This window comes from Nelumbo nucifera, chromosome 8 (genome assembly GCF_055504915.1).
Source record: "Nelumbo nucifera cultivar China Antique chromosome 8, China Antique-T2T, whole genome shotgun sequence".
Taxonomy (NCBI): domain Eukaryota; kingdom Viridiplantae; phylum Streptophyta; class Magnoliopsida; order Proteales; family Nelumbonaceae; genus Nelumbo; species Nelumbo nucifera.
This window is the reverse complement of record NC_142656.1, coordinates 43707060-43726724: the sequence shown is the minus strand read 5'-3', so window position 1 is coordinate 43726724 and position 19665 is coordinate 43707060. Positions and strand designations below refer to the sequence as shown.

Sequence of the window (19665 nt, the reverse complement as noted above, 5' to 3'; positions counted from 1 at the left end):
TTTTCCCACTCTCTGTCTTTTCTCTTGTCTTTCTAGTCTCTCATTCTCTTCTCAGTCTCTCTTACTCTTTTAATCTTCTTCGACTCTTAGTATTTCTCAGAAGGCCGTGCGACCCACGCCAACCACCAGCACCAAGCGGCAGTGCTGGTCGCCACCTCGCCGACAAGCAAGCACCAACGCCATTCAGTGTCGTTGGTAGTTTTGAAGCATCTGAAACATCTGTCGACTACTAGTGGTTTTGAAGCATCTAGGATCCTTCTCTTTCTCTCTCACCTCTGCTCTTTGCGGCTCTGCCAGCAACCACCGACAGTTTTAAAGTTTTTTATATTTTAAGTGCATAAAAAACTGGAAAACCGAACTGCAGTTAATTGGTCGACCGGTTAACCGGTTGCATCGGTTCGGTTTTGGTTTGGATATTTAAAAACCGATCAGGTCGGTTTGGTTTGAAAATATACCCCACGGTTCGGTTAATCGTACCGTGAGCACCCCTACAATGTGCTGTACATTTCTGCTTGCCTTTTCGAAGGGCAATAGGAGGGTCAAGGTCTGGGAAGGTAGGTGGGTTAGAGGAGGGCTGACCTGTTACCTCTGTAGTGATGGGAGGTGTAGGAGGCTTTGCGGAAGTTGTGGACAACTTGCCCATGCCTGAATCGTTGCTGATGGTACCACATTTGGAGCACATGGTGTGAAGGAAATGTAGGAGGATGAGCTGGAGGAGGAGGGGGAGCAGGAACATGTGGTGGATACACAGTGGAAGGGAGCATCAGAAGAAGATGACTTAGTAGGGGACTAAAATTTTGTCTTGCTGGTTAATTCTCAGTTTAGTTGTGTTTTTAACTTCAAAGCATTTTTGCTTGGTTAATTAAGGTTATGTTCTTTTGCAAATTTCTTATGAAATTCTAGCTTAAACAAATTTGTTAGTTTGTAGTTTAGTTTCTTATCTTTAATTGTTTTCAGGTAACCAGTGTTGGTATTAATACTGAATGGGGATTACTGATGGCTAGTATCTCAGAAGATACTGGTGAAGAAACACCATTGCAGGTTACTTTTCAGTCTTTCTACTTTCTAGCACGTCGGTTCTAACAATTCATAGATTACTTTGTTTGACTTTTTCCTATGAACCATTATAGGTTCGGTTGAACGGAGTTGCAACTTTTATTGGTATAGTTGGTCTATTAGTAGCGCTTGCTGTGCTGGTTGTCCTTCTGGCCAGGTAAGCCAGTATTCAGTGGCTTGATTTCTATTCTAATGTACTTCTGATACAGATAGTACTTTAAATTCAATTCCTACAGATACTTTACTGGACATACGAAAGATCCTGATGGGACAGTTCAATTTATCCGAGGGAAGACAAGGGTTGGTAAGGCAGTGGATGGGGCCATTAAGATTGTCACTGTGGCGGTATGTTCTCTTTGCATTGATATTAGGTGATTTTTCTATTCATATTTTGAGACAAAGACCAGTAATTTGAGAAATATCAGGTTACCATAGTGGTTGTTGCAGTTCCTGAAGGGCTTCCTTTGGCAGTTACCTTAACGTAAGCCTTTCTTTATTGTATCTCCTTTGGGATGTGTTGCTTATATTATGTAAACATGGACACATTCTTGTATTATAACTTTTTCTTATAAATAATTTGATGCAGCCTTGCATACTCAATGCGGAAAATGATGGCGGACAAAGCCTTGGCAAGTGTTGTTTTGAATTTCATGAAGTAACATGTAGGTGCTTTAAACTTCAAGTTGGTTGACAGAAGTTGAGGTGCAGGTAAGGAGGCTTTCAGCTTGTGAAACAATGGGCTCTGCAACTACAATCTGCAGTGATAAGACTGGAACATTAACCTTAAATCAGGTTGGCTTTGTGCTGTTTTTGTCGTCATAATATTTCCACCTTGAATTTTAAAGCTTGGGATTCTTATATTCTGATTCTGAGGGAGTGTTAATTTGGTTTGTGAATCCTATAAAATAGCCAATCTTGCTGTAAATTATATTTCCTTCATCTCCTTGTTTTTTAATTACTAAAGACCCTCTATAGTTTTGTTTTTGTTTTTGTTTTTTTTTTTTTTTTGCTTTAATAGCTATATTTTATTTCATTATAGATGACTGTTGTTGAGGCATACGTTGGTGGTGAAAAGATGGATGCTCCAGATAATGCTTTGCTGTTGTCTCCTACTCTATCTTCTTTACTTATTGAAGGCATTGCACAGAATACCACTGGCAGTGTTTTTATGCCTGAGGTTAGTTCTTACCTTGTTTTATATGTCAGTTGCAAGGAAATGTAAAGATAATCTTGATACCTTATCCCTTCTTTTTGTTAAATGATAATATATATTTTTTAAAGGATAATTACAAGACAAATACATCCCTAATTTAAAAAAATACATGCTTCAAGTAAAATGGAGATACAGTAATCTGCAATTTTAATTACTTCTAAAATTTTTGATTTCTCATTAAACTCTACTGAATATACTTTGTCATAACAAAAAGTCCTGGCATTGTTGAAGAAAATAGAGTCCAATTAGTGGAATGGGAAACAGAACTTTGAAGCTTTTAAAGGTCTCCTTATCAAAAAGACCTCCTTCCGTTGTTGAAGAAAATAGAGTCCTATTGGGGTAGTGATTGTTTAAACCTCCTTCCATTGGGGACCACAAATCCAATTACAACTCTCGCCACCTAACTTTTAAGGTTTCGTTATCAAGAAGTTAAGGAGCTACCATCTTTCTGTGAAACATAAACTGGAATAAGCCACTTTTGTTGTTCCAATACTTACAGGACGAAACCTGTGCCATTCTCTATGCATCCGATCTGCAATTCTCATCTGCTTAGGATGGTGTTTGGAACACTGGTTTTTCATGCTCAAGTGTTTCAACTTAAACCATTCTGCTTGAAGCTAGTTAGAGAGCTACCATTTTTTCAGATGCATTGGTGCCCTTAATTGCTGCACAAAAAGTGTTGTAGGAACAGTCCCAGCATTTAAGAAACGTGACTATGAGGTAGAGAGAAATTGGGTCATCGTACGTTAATTATCATTAGCAGTTTATTAATGTTATTTAAGATTTTAATAACTTCAAAGGGCATTCAATATTTTCTGTACTGCTTGTTTAGTATGACCAGTGTTTTAAAAGCACATGGAGCAAAAAAAACGCAAGGGGCAATTTGCGCTCTAGGCACAAGGTGCAAGGGAGGCATGCACCTTTTTGAAGCAAGGCGCAAAAATAGAAAAATAGTCAAAAGAATATCAGAAAATTCAGAAAAATACCAAAAAAATTAAAAAATTGCAAAAAAAAAACTATATTTAACATAATATTAATAAAAATATATACTTAAATTTTTGAATAAATATTTTAAAATACCTATCGTCTAAAATTAAAATACATAAACATAACATGTAAAGTGCATTCAAATGAAAATTTAAAATAAATTAAACATATAAAACATTTTCTGGCATGTTAAACCTTTGTTTCCTCAATTGCATTATTTCAAATAGCCAATGTGATGTAAAACATCTTTCGTTCCTGAGGCAAGCCCAAACAAATTCATGCTAGGGTCTTAAATTCTTAATCCTTACAAAAATAAATGGTTTTATAATGTCGATGGTCTTTTAAGAAGATATTTTACTAGGATGATTGAATGAACAACATTGGCATAAAAGAACGAAAGGCGCAAAAAATTAAAAAGGTGCATGCCTGGGTTGAAGTGCAAAGCGCACCAAATGCACTAGGCGCACACCTTTTGAAAGTGCTGCTCCTAGGACCTAGGCGAGGCACATACCTTAAAATGCGCCTCGCCCGAGTGCCTATAGGTGCACCTTTTAAATCTTCGAGTATGATGATGGTTGTTTTTCTTCTGGTGGTAATTTATTTGGTCCATGCTGGAAATATATAAATGTGGCATCTTATTTCATTTTTCATCATTTGATGCCGTTTATGAATTTTTTTTGATCAATAACCACAGATTTCATTAAATGGAAATAAACTTACAAAGAAAAGGAGCTAAGGTACCTTGACTAATGTGACTAACCACAAATTTCATCATTTGATGCCGTTTATGAAATTTGTCACATAGGGATTACTTTTTATCTGAGCATTTCTTTTGGTCTTTAACTCTTTACCCTTAAATACTTAGGCTATTCCCTGGGCTATTCATTGTTTTTGTAGTATGGTAGCTAGTTCATCTTCAATTTGGAAAAGTATTTATTAGTAGTTTGTTGTATAATCTCTATTAAAATCTGTTCCCCTTTACAGGGTGGTGGGGATGTAGAGATATCTGGATCACCTACAGAAAAGGCAATCCTTTATTGGGGTGTCAAGGTACCTTGATTAATGTGATTTTGTGGTTACCATCCGTTATATTTATATTTCTTGACCTGATATTATTACTTTGACCTGTTTTGTAGCTGGGGATGAAGTTTGATCGTGTCAGGTCTGAGTCATCAATTCTTCATGTATTCCCTTTCAACTCGGAGAAAAAGCGTGGTGGTGTTGCAGTACAACTGGTAATTCATCTTTATTCACTATTTGTCCTTGTTTTTTATGTTTAGTCATCTTAGTAATGTTGGGTGGTTTTACTTAATGTTTCTCATTGATGCCATGAAGTCTGATAGTCTGATAGTTCTTATTATTTGTTTCTGATTAATAGAAGAGGTACTGCACTTAGGAAGAAGGAAAATAAATCAATCAAGGTGTAACATTATAGTGCAATAGAAAATATTACTTTCAAATATACATAATATAATGCAGCAGCATGGAAGATATTGTTTATGCTTTGATTGCTTAACCTGCTATTGGCTTTGGATTTGGATGACTTGTATGTACAAGAATTTCATTAATGTTTTTTTTTTGGGTACTGCTTGCTACAAGTGCCAAGAAACTTTCATTCTGTGTCAAGTTGACATTTTCTTTGATTCATTTTGTTGATTTCATCCTGTAGTTATTCTAATTCATGATGAATGCTCATCTTTTTATTTTCAGATGAGAAGAATGTTGATTAATTCTGTAATTGCATGATCGTTTCTCTAGATATTCTATTGAGCAAGAGAAAGCTAAAATTTTGCATGTTTGCGTTCACTGAATTTGAAACCTATGCTTTGACTAAAAATTTCCAACATATTTATTTATGTTTTAGGGTAATATTTTGACAGTAAGTAATCCATGGGCATGGGGGGGGGGAGTATCCAGGTTTTTGAGCATGTGACTTTATTTAAAGCTTGTAATTGTATGCATGCATTTTTGTTGCCTCGTTAGAATAGATGTTGGTATTTGTATCTTTGACATATATACTTCTCTCTACATAGTATTAGTGTGTGGTGCAGATGCAGGCACTTACCTGACATTTATTGAATTAGCAGGCTTTCTTGCAGTCACTTTCACATTGACCATATTGCAGATTGTGTGATGATCATGCTAATAAAATTTTGCTGTTTCATTTTATAATTGCAGCCTAATTCTGAAGTTCATATACATTGGAAAGGGGCTGCCGAAATAGTCCTAGCTTCATGTACAGCATATTTGGACAAAAATGGTTCTAGGGAACCAATGGGTGAAGATAAGGCAAGTCATCTGTTAATGAGCGTGAATTTTTGGACAAGTTGGGAGCACTCTTTAAAAATCTTCAAATTTCCATCACTCCGTTGTTTTACTCTCTTCCTTCTTCTCTTTCTCAACTAAAATTAGGTCATTTGTTTTATAGAAGTCAATTAGAACTAAATTTTTCAAGTTTATTATGAAAGCAAATTGCAAATATTTTGGTTTTATGATTGTATCTAAAAGCCAAACAATTATTTATGTTATTTTCCCTTGTTCTCAAGTTTCCTTGTAAATAGTGAAAATTTTTTCCATTTAATCCCCGGGTAGGAAACCAGAAAGAGACTTTGTTTCTATTGTGTTCAGATTATAGTATGTGCATAGCATATATTGTTGGAAATGCAACTTATCTGAATTTTGCATCCAATACCTAGTGCAGCTATATGATTTTGTGGTTTTCATATTTGGGTAGCAATAATTTCAACAAGATTTTCCATTGTGAACTCAAGGTTATATCAACTTTTACTCAGATATCCTCAATAAAATAATTGTCTCTACCCCTTTGGCCCTTCAGGATAAAGCTTTTAGGAAAGCTATTGAAGATATGGCTGCGGGTAGCTTGCGCTGTGTTGCTATTGCTTATAGACCATATGATTTGGATAATGTTCCCAAGGAGGAAGAGGAGCGAGCAGGATGGCAGTTACCTGAGGATGACCTAATTTTGCTTGCTATTGTAGGCATAAAGGTAAATGTGGTCATTTGTATTTCCCTCGATACTGTGGTTGTTTTTCCTCCATAATTAAAATTTAATACCTGATACTTTTTGATAATATTGAAAAACTCATTCCATGATCCACTTGTTCTGTAATTGGTCGTGTTCTGTATTTCTTCTTGTAATGTTTGCTATGCATGTTCTTTCCAATTCCTTTAACCCCTTTGTCTTGTTTTGGATGTCTTTTGGTAAATTTGTGCTGACCAACATATCCTTGAATTGGTCATATCTAGCATCTTCGTTTTTTGCTTAAGCCCATTTATTGTTCCAATCCGTGTATAAACCTACACCATTTATTTTATCTTGCATTTGATTCTCATTTCCCGAAAGTGCCTGTTTTTTTCTCAATTTCTTTCTTGTCTGAGCAACCATTTTAACCTTCTTCCTTTCGTAAACCCTTTTGAACTTTTTGTAAGGCCCAATTTCATATAAATGGTAAATCACATCCTAACTTAGAAAATATTTTTGTAATATGAACTGAAATTTGTTTTCTTTTTTTCTGTCCTTTTAATACATTACATTTTCCCATGATGATACTCATCCCTACCTATTGGTCCTTTGCTGAAAATTCTTCAACATTAACATTATTAAATTTTATAATAGTTCTCTGCGACAACTTTCTCTTATTTCTGAAATCAACTCCTATCTTACCAATAGAAGCTTTGTAGACAATCTCCCTTGTTATGCCTTCTGGTGTTGAAATCATCTAAAAAGGAGACCGCATTTTGACCTACTTCATGACTGTTACTCAATTTTGTTGCCGAAGTAAGGCTGGATGGTGGAATAGATTTAGAAGCAATCAAACTACCATCCACTATGATGCTCATGCAATCTCAATGGGTGCTGGACCAGCACAGTAGTACTTCATTGACACACAAGCACAGTTGTTCATTTAGCTTCTCCTATCCCTGACCCTTTTCATTAGAGGTTAACACTATTAATTAGAACTTACAAGTAAGCCCTTAGTTGGGTTGCTAGCTAATTAAACGTAAACCTAAACAATTGTTAACAGGCTGATAAAGAAAAGGCCCATTAACAAAACAGAACATAAACATAAAATTAAAACATAAGCTGTGGGCTATGGGCCATTTGGCCCATCTTCTCTACATAATCCTCTGTACCTCATGACCTCTTTCATCCTCAATGTTTAGAGGAAGAATCTTGATCATGCCCCAAATGTTTGAAACATACCTCAACCTCCTTCCCGTGAGAGGTCGTGGCTCCTCCCCTTTTCCTATGTAATTAGAGCTTTTCAATTTCCTTTGTTGCTTATAGAACTTTTAGAAGACTCCTCCCATCTTCTAAAACTACCGTGCTGCCCTCCATGATCAAAACCAAGATTAGAATCCCAATGGCAACAATTTAACTCAAACTCCATGTCTGACCTGGCCCCTCATGACTTAAACCTTGTTGACCTGAACCAACCTAGCCTGGCATCAAACTTTTTACAACCTCGACCATTGCTGAAGCTCCTTAATGGCCTGGATTTCCTGCCACTAAACAAATCTTTACCTTGTCTAAACTGTTGAATATAATGGTTGATTAAACAACTTTTTATTCATGAAAACTCGGCCTATTTTATTATTGTAGTTCAACAAAGATGAAAGAGAGAATAGAAGAAGGAAGAGAGAAGAAGTATTCTATTCTGTATATTGTAAGGTTGGTGGCGCCTAAGTTTTATATTTATACTTGGGACGACAACTTATAACAAATAAGAGAGGAAAAACCAAAAATACCCCTATGATAGTACATTACATGTTGCAACACTCCCCCTCAAGTCGGAGCATATATGTCAATCATGCCTAACTTGTCACACAATTCATTATGTCGCAAATAGTGAAGACCCCTCAAGTCGGAGCATATATGTCAATCATGCTTGGTCCTGTCATGAAGAACTGGATTGGCTGCAATATTAATGGCTGGTTTGTTGTCACAATAGAGAGACATTGGACCATCAGCAGAGAAGCCTAACTCTCTAATCAAATTTTTTACCCATAGCACTTCAGCAACTCCATGCGCCATGACCCTATACTTGGCCTCAGCACTAGACCTGGCCACTACACTTTGTTTTTTGCTCCTCTAGGTGACCAAATTTCCACCAACAAAGGTACAATATCCACTAGTTGATTTTCTGTCATCAACCGCTCTGACCCAATCTGCATCTCTGTAGATTTCCACTTTCATATGACCATGTTTCTTGAATGGTAACCCAGTTCATGGATATTTCTTTAGATATCTGAGTACTCTTTCAACTGCCTCTAAATGGGAGGATGTTGGTGCATGCATAAACTGACTAAGGACACCAACAACATAAGCTATATCGGACTGGGTCATTGATAGGTAGAGAAGTCTTCCTACCAACCTTTGAAACTTCTTGATATCTGTCACTGGTTCTCCAGTACAATCAACAAGCCGATGGTTTTCATCAATAAGGGAGTTTATAGGTTTTGCTTTTAAATTTCCTATGTCTTGCAAGAGATCTAGGACATATTTCCTTTGAGAAATGAAGCTGCCCTTTTTAGAGCGGGCAACTTCAATACCAAGGAAATAATGTAGCTGTCCCAGATCTTTCACCTCAAACTGTACATCAAGGGATTCTTTAACCTTTTGAATCTTAGAGTCCTAATTCCCTGTATTCAGAATGTCATCAATGTAGACAATCAATACCACAACATTCTTCCAGTTTCTTTTGACAAACAGAGTATGGTCAGATCGACACTGCTTGAACTCAATTTGTTGAAGCACCAAGTGAAATTTGCTGAACCAGGCCCTTGGGGATTGTTTCAAACCGCATAAAGATTTTTTTTTTTTTTTCCGTTTGCAAACTTTCCCTTCACACCCTTATGCTACAAACCCTTGAGGCTGAATCATGTATACTTCTTCAAGATCCCCATTCAAGAACACATTTTTGACGTCTAGTTGGTGGAGTTCCCAATCAAAGTTAACAGCGAAGGATAGCATAATCCGAATAGTCTTCATTTTTGCAATTGGGGCAAATATTTCTGCATAATTGACCCCATACACACGTGTATACCCTTTTGCAACTAACCTGGCCTTATACCTCTCAACCGACCCATCTACTCTGTGCTTTACTGTGAATATCCACTTGCACCCTACTGGATCCTTGCCTTTAGGAAGACTCACCAACTCCTAGGTGTTTGTGTAGAGCACAAATTTCTTCTTTCATTGCATCTGCCCATTCAGGTATAGGTAAGGATTTTACAACACTTTTGGGAATGGAAACACAATCAATGGTAGTTAGTAAAGCACGAAATCAGGGTGCGATGTGTTCATAGGACAATAATTGGGCAATAGGATGCTTAGTAGTACATGATCTAACTCCTTTCCTATGAGCAATTGGGACATCAAGATCATTGGTAAAATCATCAATAGCAATAGGTTTAGTAATGTCAAGGGGAACAAGGGTACCTAGATTTTCCTTCAAGGAGTCAGATGATGTTGGATGTGTAGTTTCTAGCTGCTCCATAGCCTTTAAATTCATCTGTCCCTTTCGATTGAATGGAGAGGAGTCAGGAATAAAGGGAAGAGAAACTTGAGGAACTTGCCTCTCCTCCTCCACACTATTCTCCCCCTGAGGAGAGGCTTGGAAGAAGGATTCAGATTCAAAAAAGGACACATCCATCGATACAAAGTACTTATGTGTGACAGGATTAAAGCATTTGTAGCCCTTCTGGGAAGATGGATAACCCAAAAAAACACATGGAATCGACTTGGGGTCCAACTTATCCCAGTTAAGAGATAGGGCATGAACAAAGCACTAACAATCAAACACATGTAGAGGAATAGAAAATAAAGGGGATTAAGGGAAAAGAAGTTGTTGTGGGGCCTTGTATTGCAAGAGGCGTGATGGCATTTGATTGAAAACATAAGTTGCGGCCATCACAACATCAACCCAAAATCGTTTTGCAACATTCATGTGAATCATCATACTACGGGCAACTTCAAGAAGATGTCGGTCCTTCCTTTCGGCAATACCATTCTTTTATGGTGTTCTGGCACATGAACTTCTATGAAGAGATCCATGAGAGGAGAAAAATTCAACTAAGTCATGATGAAAGTATTCCTTTGCATTATCCGATTGGAAAATTTGAACTTCAACATGAAATCGAGTTAAGACCATGCAACGCAAATCTTTCACAATTTTGGGTACTTCTCTGGAATGCATAGGATATATCCAAGTGTATCTCGAATAATCATCAATAAAGCTGATAAAATACTTATACCCACCCTCAATAGGTATGCTCACAGGGCCCCAAACATTAGAAAAGACAACATGGAAAGGCAAAGCAGATCTTTTATTATTTGATGGGAAAGTTGTTCTACAATGCTAACTCAATTGACATGTTTGACAATGTTAAACTAGTGCTAGACACATACTTGAAAAGTTTAGGGAACATAACTTTGAGAGACTCAAAGGACAAATGACCAAGGAGATTATGCCACAACCACAATTGACTTTTTGGAGATTGACTCATTGATTGACTCATAAGACTCATAGGAGTTGATGCTGCAGGACCAACTTTATTCTCCAAGATGTAGAGGCCATCAACCATATCTCCTTTACTAATCGTCCTCCTTGAGGCTAAATCTTGGAAAACACAAGAACGAGGGGAAAAGGTTATGCAATAGTTTAAGGATTGAGTAATACTACTTATGGATAACAAATTAATAGGAAGTTTGGGAACATGAAGGGCATGGGGTAAAACAAGGCCATTAGGAAGGGATACAGATCCCTGACCAGCAATAGTGGATAGAGACCCATCAACAAGTATCACTTTATCCCTCCCAGAGAGAAGAGTGTAGGTCTGAAATAAATTTGACTTACTAGTTATATGGTTTGATGCCCCTGAGTCAATGATCCAAGGTGACTCAGGAGTAGAGGTGCACAGATGAAATGCAACACTTTTACCTGATGTAGAAGCAAATGAAGTAGAAGGGGTAGGAGCTGACCTATCCATTTGTCCAAGAGTCCTACCATACAGTTCCAAATGATCTCTGAAGGAGTTAGTGATGTCTTCGTTGGGAACAGAACCACTAGGATGCTCTTGGGAAATTCCAGTAGTCAGATTATTTGATTGGTAATCTTGTGCAACTAGATTTGTAGGACTAAATTCCACTTGGGCTTCCCCACTAACTCTCATCAAGTCTCCCGAGTATGTCTAGGCTTTTGGCAGTGAGTGCACCATAGTTTATCCTTGTCCTCATTTTTCCTTGATTCTCCCTTTTTCATTCCAATGTTACCCCCTCTTGCAGCCAGAGCAACAGGTTGCTCCCCCTCGAAAACTTTCATTAGATTCTTTTTCCTCTCAGAAACATTCATTCCAATGTTACCCCCTCCTGAATAGAAGGAAGTTCCCTACTTCCTAAAATCTGTACCCGAAGAGGTTCATAAACAAGATTTAGCCCCAACAAGGAAGCAAACACTCGCTGTTGGAATAGAAGGAACTTTTTGTATGCTTTTGCATCCTCATCATTCTTCCACTCAATAGTCTGATAATAGTCCAGCTCCTTCCATTACAGAGGTAAGGGCTGAATAGTATGTAGATAGGTTGCAGTCTCCTTGCTTACAAGTAGATGATTCTTCTTGAAGATGATAAATCTTGGCAAAATGCCTATGTTTAGAATAGGTTGCCTTGGCTTGTTCCCAAATTTCACAAGTTGTGTCAGTCCATATGAAATTTTTGTTTACATGAGGCATCCTGGAACCTAATAGCCATGACATAACAATGCTGTTTTCTTGATCCCATTGATCATGCTCAGCTGTACCAGACTTTGGTTCTTTAATTTTTCCACTTATGTAACCGGCCTTTCCCCTAGCTGTGATATAAAGTTTGATGCCTTTGGACCATTCCGGATAATTTAGGCCATTAAAGGGGGTAATAGGCATAGAGAAATTCATGCTGTCCATTCCCCCATTAAGGTTTCCTTGATGGGAAGTAATACCAGAGGTTGCTGAATCCTCAATAGCCATTTTTCCCAATATTTTACTGCTGATTTTTAAAGAAAAAAGGATTGAGACAAACGTTCTGTACTTCTACAGCACTGTTGGGAAGGCAAACCAGCCAGAGAGTAACACACTAACCAAGCTATAGCACTGTAGTTTAAGAGGACTCCAAAAAAAAGAGGTTCAGCTGGACTGTAGGTCTATAAATCCTTTTCGAAACACTTCAGCTTATAAGAGGAGTAGTCAGCCCCTACAACCTCAAACTGTGACATTCACGGTAGTCATATGCTTAAATATGAATGTAACAGTACATACCTGGGGCACAATAGTAATTCCACGACCTACAGTTCATAAAAAAACCCGGAGAAAACCCTAGAAAAACTGCTTACTGCATTCGGCTGCCACCACAGACCTCTTCTTGGTACAACAACCAAGAGAGAAAAGAGAATAGAAAAAACGGAGACTGAAGGGCTAGGTCAGTCCAATGGAGTCTTCTCTTCTTCTTCTTCCAATCAAATAATCCAGTTTCAGATGGAGAACACAAACTAAGAAGGTTGCGCCCAGATCAGAGCTCTGATACCATGTAGTTCAGCAAAGATAAAAGAGAGAATAGAAGAAGGAAGAGAGAAGAAGTAATTCTGTTCTGTATATTGTAAGGCTGGCGGCGCCTAAGTTTTACATTTATACTTAGGGTGTCAGCTTATAACAAATAAAAGAGGAAAAACCAAAAATACACCTACGCTAGTACATCACATGTTGCAACAATTATTTAAGAAACATCTCTTACATGTTTGTTGTTGGGGACATCTAACTCTTCTTCTTCCTTCCGAAGGACATACATGTTACCCATTGACAACCTTATTTACTATTCTTCTTATAGAACATCCTTTTTTACCCTTTTTCTGACTGTATATTCCCACCCAACAGTGATTTTCCAATTTTTCTGTCCTTAAATGCCTCGTTATCGTCCTCCTGATCACATCCAGTCTTTGTTACTCTCCTTCTCTTGGATCTCATCTTCTCTGGTGATATCTTCTTCATTGAATATTTCTAATCTGGTATTTTTCTCCCACCAACCTCAAGTCAGCATCCAAACGGATAGAGGACATATCAAAGTCTCCACAGTGTATTCTTCTTGTCAATAGTGGCAAATCTTCCAATTGTATCTCCTATCCGTCTTGTTCTTGGATTGACAAACCTGTGGAATTTATCCAAATTATTATTGAATACATGTCTTTTCTGATACAACCTACTAAGGATGACCAACAACCCAAGTGGAATTCTGGTAATCTGTTCTGGACAGTTCCCGTCTAAGAACATTACCAGTGTCTTTCTTTGTTCTTTGACAGAACAGAAACAATTTGCCATTCCAACATCCTGACCTCAACTGGATGTCCCAGGCCCCACTTCTGTGATGCTCATAGGGAAAGAAACTCCTCTGGATCTACCCTTATTTATCTTCCTAACAAAAATCAATCTAGCAAGTCCAGTCTATGCTCTAAACAGCACACTACATGATAGCCATGACCCCTACACGGTGTTCTAACTCAGTCTCATTGGTTCTTTGATTCCCTCTCCATGGAATGTAAGTTCTCCCCAACATCCATATAAGCTACAAAAGTTTGCATTTCTTATGTGTTTTCAACTTATTTTTATTTATTTGATCTTTAAATTTATTATTATTTGAGTATTTTAGGGACTTGTAAAAGTTTTCCCAATGTATAAATGTGTATTCATTTCTTTCCACCATATCTCCATGTGTATCCAAAGCGTATTGTGAAACATATCCGTATCCAAGCTTACTGCTACAATACAGGATACTGATATGTTGAACCTTGGTTTTGAATGGTATGACCTAGGCACCATGGAAAGTTGTTAGAGCCTTGCCAATGGCTTTCACTTCTTTTATTCCCCATAACAGACAATATGAAGTATCCTTACCTTATACTATTTTTATATTATTTTGTTTCTTGTGAAAGGTGGATGTTAACTACAACGTGTATGATCAGAGGAAAAGAGAATCATATTAAATGAAATGAAAAATTGGAGCCTATACAATGGCATGAGTTTCAAGAGGTAAACACAGAGTAAGATATTGAAGACGCAAGAAACCATAGCAAAGGACCATGAATAACCTCACTTTCAAATCCTTCAAGTAAGCTCAATTTCTAGTGTTGTCTGACATTTGTTTATATTTGAAATCCAATGGAATCACATCCATTGAATTTTGATTATACTCAGATCGGATTCAGCTATTGAAAAGCATGAAGAATTGAAAGTGAAAATTATCTGAATATTATATAGTGATAACAAATCAATCTAAAAAATTGTTTTCATATGGTATTATTATGAAAGAAACGATGTGATAATAACTTTCCTCAGACTATAATATATGACTTGAAAAGCCAACATATATAAAGGAACATTTTACTCGTTTTTTTTTTGATCAATAAAGGAACATTTTACTCGTTGGTGGACATAAACCATTCAAACTAACTTAACTAATAGATGCATAATAGTTTACATAGATATAAGCGTGAGAAAACATTATGAGAGTAGAACCTATGACATGAAAAGCCAATATATATAAAAGAACCTATGACTCTTTAGCGGACATGAACATTCAAACCTACTTTACTGATAGATGCCTATTGATTTACATATGTATATATACATATACATACATACATAATTGCATCAAATTCAGATCACTTTAAGTGGAGTGAATTTGAGTTTGGACAAATGGATACCATATGCAGCCTTAACTCACTTGGATAAGATCTTTAGCCTTGATACGAGAAACCCAAGGAAATTAGATAAGAAAAAAATTACTTCAAATATTACATGCAACTTGTCTGTTTTTTGATCTTTGGTTTGGCTTCCAAATTTCTTTTGCTGATTCTCATGGTCTATAATTATATTCTTGTGTAGGATCCATGTCGACCAGGTGTCAGAGATTCAGTACAATTATGCATTAATGCTGGTGTTAAGGTCAAATTATACTTCTCCATTTAAATCTATATGTTCTGCTATTCCTCTAATTAGCTTCTTGTTTTATTTTTTGATATATTCCACATGGTGGAAATTTCTGGGTACTGGTGTGATGCATATACTGTATTTTGTTATATGAATAATAAAGCAAGAAAAGCAGACTAGAGCATATATAACCATTAAGTTTAATTTTCTTAGGATGTCGTCCAACTTACCTTGGACGACTCCTTAAATCGGCTAGTTGTTTGTCTTTATATATGGTAAGTATAGTTCCTTAGAAGCCACAATTTTTGATAAAATGTCTTTTAACTTCAATGTGTTTCTTTGATCATGATGTACTGATTCGAAAGCAATATTTATATCCTTATGATTTTTATCATGACAATTTAACTTTGTAGGATTGGGAATGACCACCTCCAACACTATTAAGTAAATTCTTCAAAATTAACAACTTAAAGACCCTATGAGTATGAGGGTTTGTCCAATATTTTGCCTATGCTCTATTTTGAGCACAAAACTATTGATTTTTACTTGATGTCACAAGGATTACCTAATTACTATTGCTTGAGGTAGATCTTTGTTATGGGCCCGCGCGTAGGATCTCGTCATGGGTCGGTCCACGGGGAGAACCTCTTGCTTCCCCTTGCGCCTTACCTTGCGTGCAGACCCTATTGTGGAAAACCGAATGGGTGATTTGTCCAAGAGACCACCCGAACTCTCCTCACTCTTCTCTTAACTGGAGATTGAATGCTTTATTTCAATTCACAACTCCTTAAATAGGAGATTACAAGAGGGGGTTCCTTATTGTATTCGACTAGGCTAGGATAATCCCTCTCTAAATCAAACTCAAACTCCTACTTCTAATGGTAAACAAACTCCTACTTCTAGTGGTAAACAAAACTCTTACTAAGAACATAAGATAAGATAAGGATAGATGGGATAAGGGATAAGGTAAGCTGGTGGCGAGTTCGCAAGAAGAGTTGTCGTGGCAAGATAAGTGTGGGCCCCCTGATGAGCTATCGTGTGGGCCCCTCCTCATTGCTGCTGCTACCGGCGGCGGCGGTAAGTCTTTCCCACGAATGCATCCATAACATCACATCCCTCCTAGGCAACGAGCTTTTCCTCAAGCTCGAGATCCAGATAGGCGTTGTGAAGATCAGACCAGGGGATCCAGGTGGCCTCCGCTGATGGTAGTCCGTCCCACTCCACAAGCACCTCTAAGGTACCCCGACTGATTCGGGACTGGACAAGAGCCCGAGGTCGGAGAATGGGTCTGCCGTCCTTCAAGGGGGGTAGGGAAGGTACTTGATCATGAGGAGTCCCTGTAAAAGACTTGAGTAGGGACACGTGGAAGGTATCATGGAGTCTGTTGTGTTCCGGTAGCTCGAGCTGATATGCAACCTTCCCGATCTGTCGCAAAACCCTGAAGGGCCTGTAGAATTTGGGAGCCAGCTTAGGGGAGGCTTTGCGTCTGAGGGAGAGCTGTCAATAATGTTGGAGCTTCAGCCAAACAAACTGTCCCGGCTCGAAGGTGACTTCTCGGTTGCACTGATCATAGGCGTTCTTCATGCGTGTCTGAGCCTGCTGTAAGCGCAAGGAGACTTCGGCCAGGAGGGCATCACAATCTTGTAGGCTGCGATTCACTTCTTCTAACCGTGTTGAACCGGGTTCGTAAGATAATAGACGGGGAGGGTCCCGACCATAAATAACCCGGAAGGGAGTCATGCCAAGAGAGGAGTGGTAGGACGTGTTGTAACAGTATTCGGCCCACGGATGGTACTCCACCCAATGCCGGGGCTGGTCTCCCACAAAACAACGGAGGTACATCTCTATTGTTTGGTTGACCACCTCCGTTTGGCGGTCAGTTTGCGGATGGTAGGCGGAGGAGAAGGCCAGGGTTGTTCCCTGCAGACGAAATAGCTCCTTCTAGAAGGTGCAAGTAAAGATCGGGTCTCTGTCACTTACGATGGATTCGGGTAGCTCATGTAATCGGAAGATGTGGGTGAAGAAGGCGTGGGCAACTGAAACCGCGCTGTAATGGTGGGATAAGGGGAGGAAATGCACATATTTGGAAAAACAGTCCACCACCACAAATAAGACCGACTTTCCCTCCAACTTTGGGTAGGCCCTCAATGAAGTCCGTGGAAATATTTGCCCAGATTGGAGTTGGGAGTGCAATCGGTTGGAGAAGGCCTGCTGGGTGCAAGTTTTCCCACTTTTGCTGTTGGCACATAGAGCAGTTCTGAATGAAGTCCCGCACCAAAGCCTTCATACCCTACCAGTGGAAGTCAGTGTGGATGCGGTGCAATGTTTTTTGGACACCTTCATGCGTGGAGTTGTGTATACTGGAGATGACGGAGGGGATTAAGGGACAGTCGGTTGGGAGATAAATCCGTCCTTTGTATAGTGCCAACCCGTCGTGCACGGACCAGTTTGGGTTGGTCGTTCTGGCTTGTATTTTCTTGACCAGATCGTTCCACTCCAGTGATTGTGGCAGTTTGTTTTGAATGTCTTCTAGCGGGATGGCTCGGGGCTGTGAGATCGCATGGAGCAGCATATTGTCTTCTTCTCGGCGAGACAAGGCATCTGCGGCATGGTTCAAGGTTCCCGCCTTGTAGTCCACCCGGAAATCGAACCCAAGAAGTTTGCTGACCCAATGCTGTTGCGGCGAGGTGGTAAGCCGTTGTTCCAACAAATATTTGAGGCTGTAGTGGTTCGTCTTGACGACGAAGGATCCTCCCCACAAGTACGGCCTCCAGTGTTGCACTGCTTTTTCCTGTCCAATCAGTTCACATTCGTAAGCGGGTAACTTAAGGTGGCGGTCGGCCAATTTGCGGATGAAGAAGGCAACCGGATGGTCTTGCTGCTGTAGTATGGTGCCGATGCCGGTGCCGGTGCCGGATGCATCGCATTCCACAGTAGATTCGAGATCAAAGTTTGGCAACTGTAGAACCGGCGTGGAGGAGAGGGCTTCTCTTAAACTTACAAAGGTTGCATCAGCTGTACTGTCCCAGAGGAAGGCATTTTTCTTGAGCAAATTGGTTAGTGGAGCCGCCAAAAGTCCATAATTTTGTACGAACTTTTGGTAGTAGCCTGTTAGCCCTAGGAACCCGCGGAGAGCCTTGGAGGATTGCAGTCTGGGCCATTCCTTGATCGCCTAAATCTTGGAGCCATGCACAGTGACCCCTTGCACGCTGATCACATGTCCTAAGTAAAGGACCCGGCGTTCCCCAAAGGAGCATTTGGATCGCTTAAGTAAGAGTTGGTGTTGTTGCAGGAGTTCAAGAACGATCCGTAGATGCTGCACGTGTTCTACTCACGATTTGCTATAGACTAGGATGTCGTCAAAGAACACCAAGACGAATCTCCGGAGGTGGGAGTGAAATACCTCGTTCATCAGGGCCTGGAACGTGGAAGGAGCGTTGCTGAGACCGAATGGCATAACTAGGAATTCGAAATGGCCATGATGTGTTCTGAAGGCTGTTTTCTCTACATCTTCGGGAGTCATTCGGACCTGGAAGTAACCCGACCGGAGGTCTAATTTTGAGAAGTCTTGTGCGCCATGGAGCTCGTCCAATAGCTCATCTACGATGGGGATAGAAAATTTAACCGTCCGGCTGTTAAGTTCTCTGTAGTCTACACAAAATCTCCAAGTCCCATCTTGCTTGGGTACCAACAGAACCGGAGAGGAGAAGGGGGAGCGGTTGGGACGGATGATCCCCTCCTGTAACATGTCCGCGCATTGCCTTTCTATTTCATCCTTCTTTTGATGTGGGTAACGGTAGGGTCGAACGACGACAGGATCCATTCCGGCTATTAGAGGGATCCGATGATTGCAGGCTCTGGAAGGTGGGAGCCCCTTGGTTTCTTTGAATACTGTAGAGAAATCCGTGAGGAGCCTCTCCATATCTGTTGCGCGTGAGTTCTCACCTTGAAGTGTGTGCAGCTGCGTTTTTGTTCTTATTCTGGTTCCCTGCCATGTAACCAGTTTCTCATCCAGGTGGAAAGTCATTGTCAAGCCGCTGAAATCCCATAGGATGGGCCCTAGAGTGATCAACCATTTGACTCCTAGGACGATGCCAAATTCATCCAAGGAGAGTATGAATAAATCAGCACGGAAGGATTCTGATCCGACTTGAATTTCAGTGTCTTTGTAGATACCGGGGCAGTGAACTCTTTCCCTGTTGGCCACGACTACCTGTAACTGCGGTCTGATTTCCATCGGTAACTCTAACCGACGGGCAGCCTGTTCACTGACGAAGTTGTGGGTGCTTCCGGAGTCTACGAGAATATGAACTGGTTGCCCTGCTACCAGCGCCCTTAGTTGCATGGTTTGGGAAGTTTTGATTCCCGTGATGGCGTGGAGGGAGATCTCTGGTTCTGATGCTGCAGGTTCATCCTCGTCCTCTTCGGGTTCAT

The 19665-nt window shown here is 39.5% G+C and overlaps 1 protein-coding gene across 5 annotated transcripts in view; it reads left to right on the top strand.

Annotated features, from left to right (window-relative positions):
* Positions 1-19665, top strand: part of LOC104611393 (calcium-transporting ATPase 5, plasma membrane-type) — a 77507-nt gene that overhangs the window by 35667 nt on the left and 22175 nt on the right. For all 5 annotated transcript variants that reach the window (XM_010278416.3, XM_010278415.3, XM_088892864.1 and 2 more), the window contains 12 exons: positions 958-1041; positions 1131-1213; positions 1293-1401; positions 1482-1537; positions 1643-1685; positions 1765-1848; positions 2096-2233; positions 4241-4306; positions 4393-4491; positions 5435-5545; positions 6093-6263; positions 15187-15246. In XM_010278416.3, the coding sequence (XP_010276718.1) occupies positions 958-1041; positions 1131-1213; positions 1293-1401; positions 1482-1537; positions 1643-1685; positions 1765-1848; positions 2096-2233; positions 4241-4306; positions 4393-4491; positions 5435-5545; positions 6093-6263; positions 15187-15246 (1104 nt within the window). The remainder of the gene's footprint in view (positions 1-957; positions 1042-1130; positions 1214-1292; positions 1402-1481; positions 1538-1642; positions 1686-1764; positions 1849-2095; positions 2234-4240; positions 4307-4392; positions 4492-5434; positions 5546-6092; positions 6264-15186; positions 15247-19665) is intronic.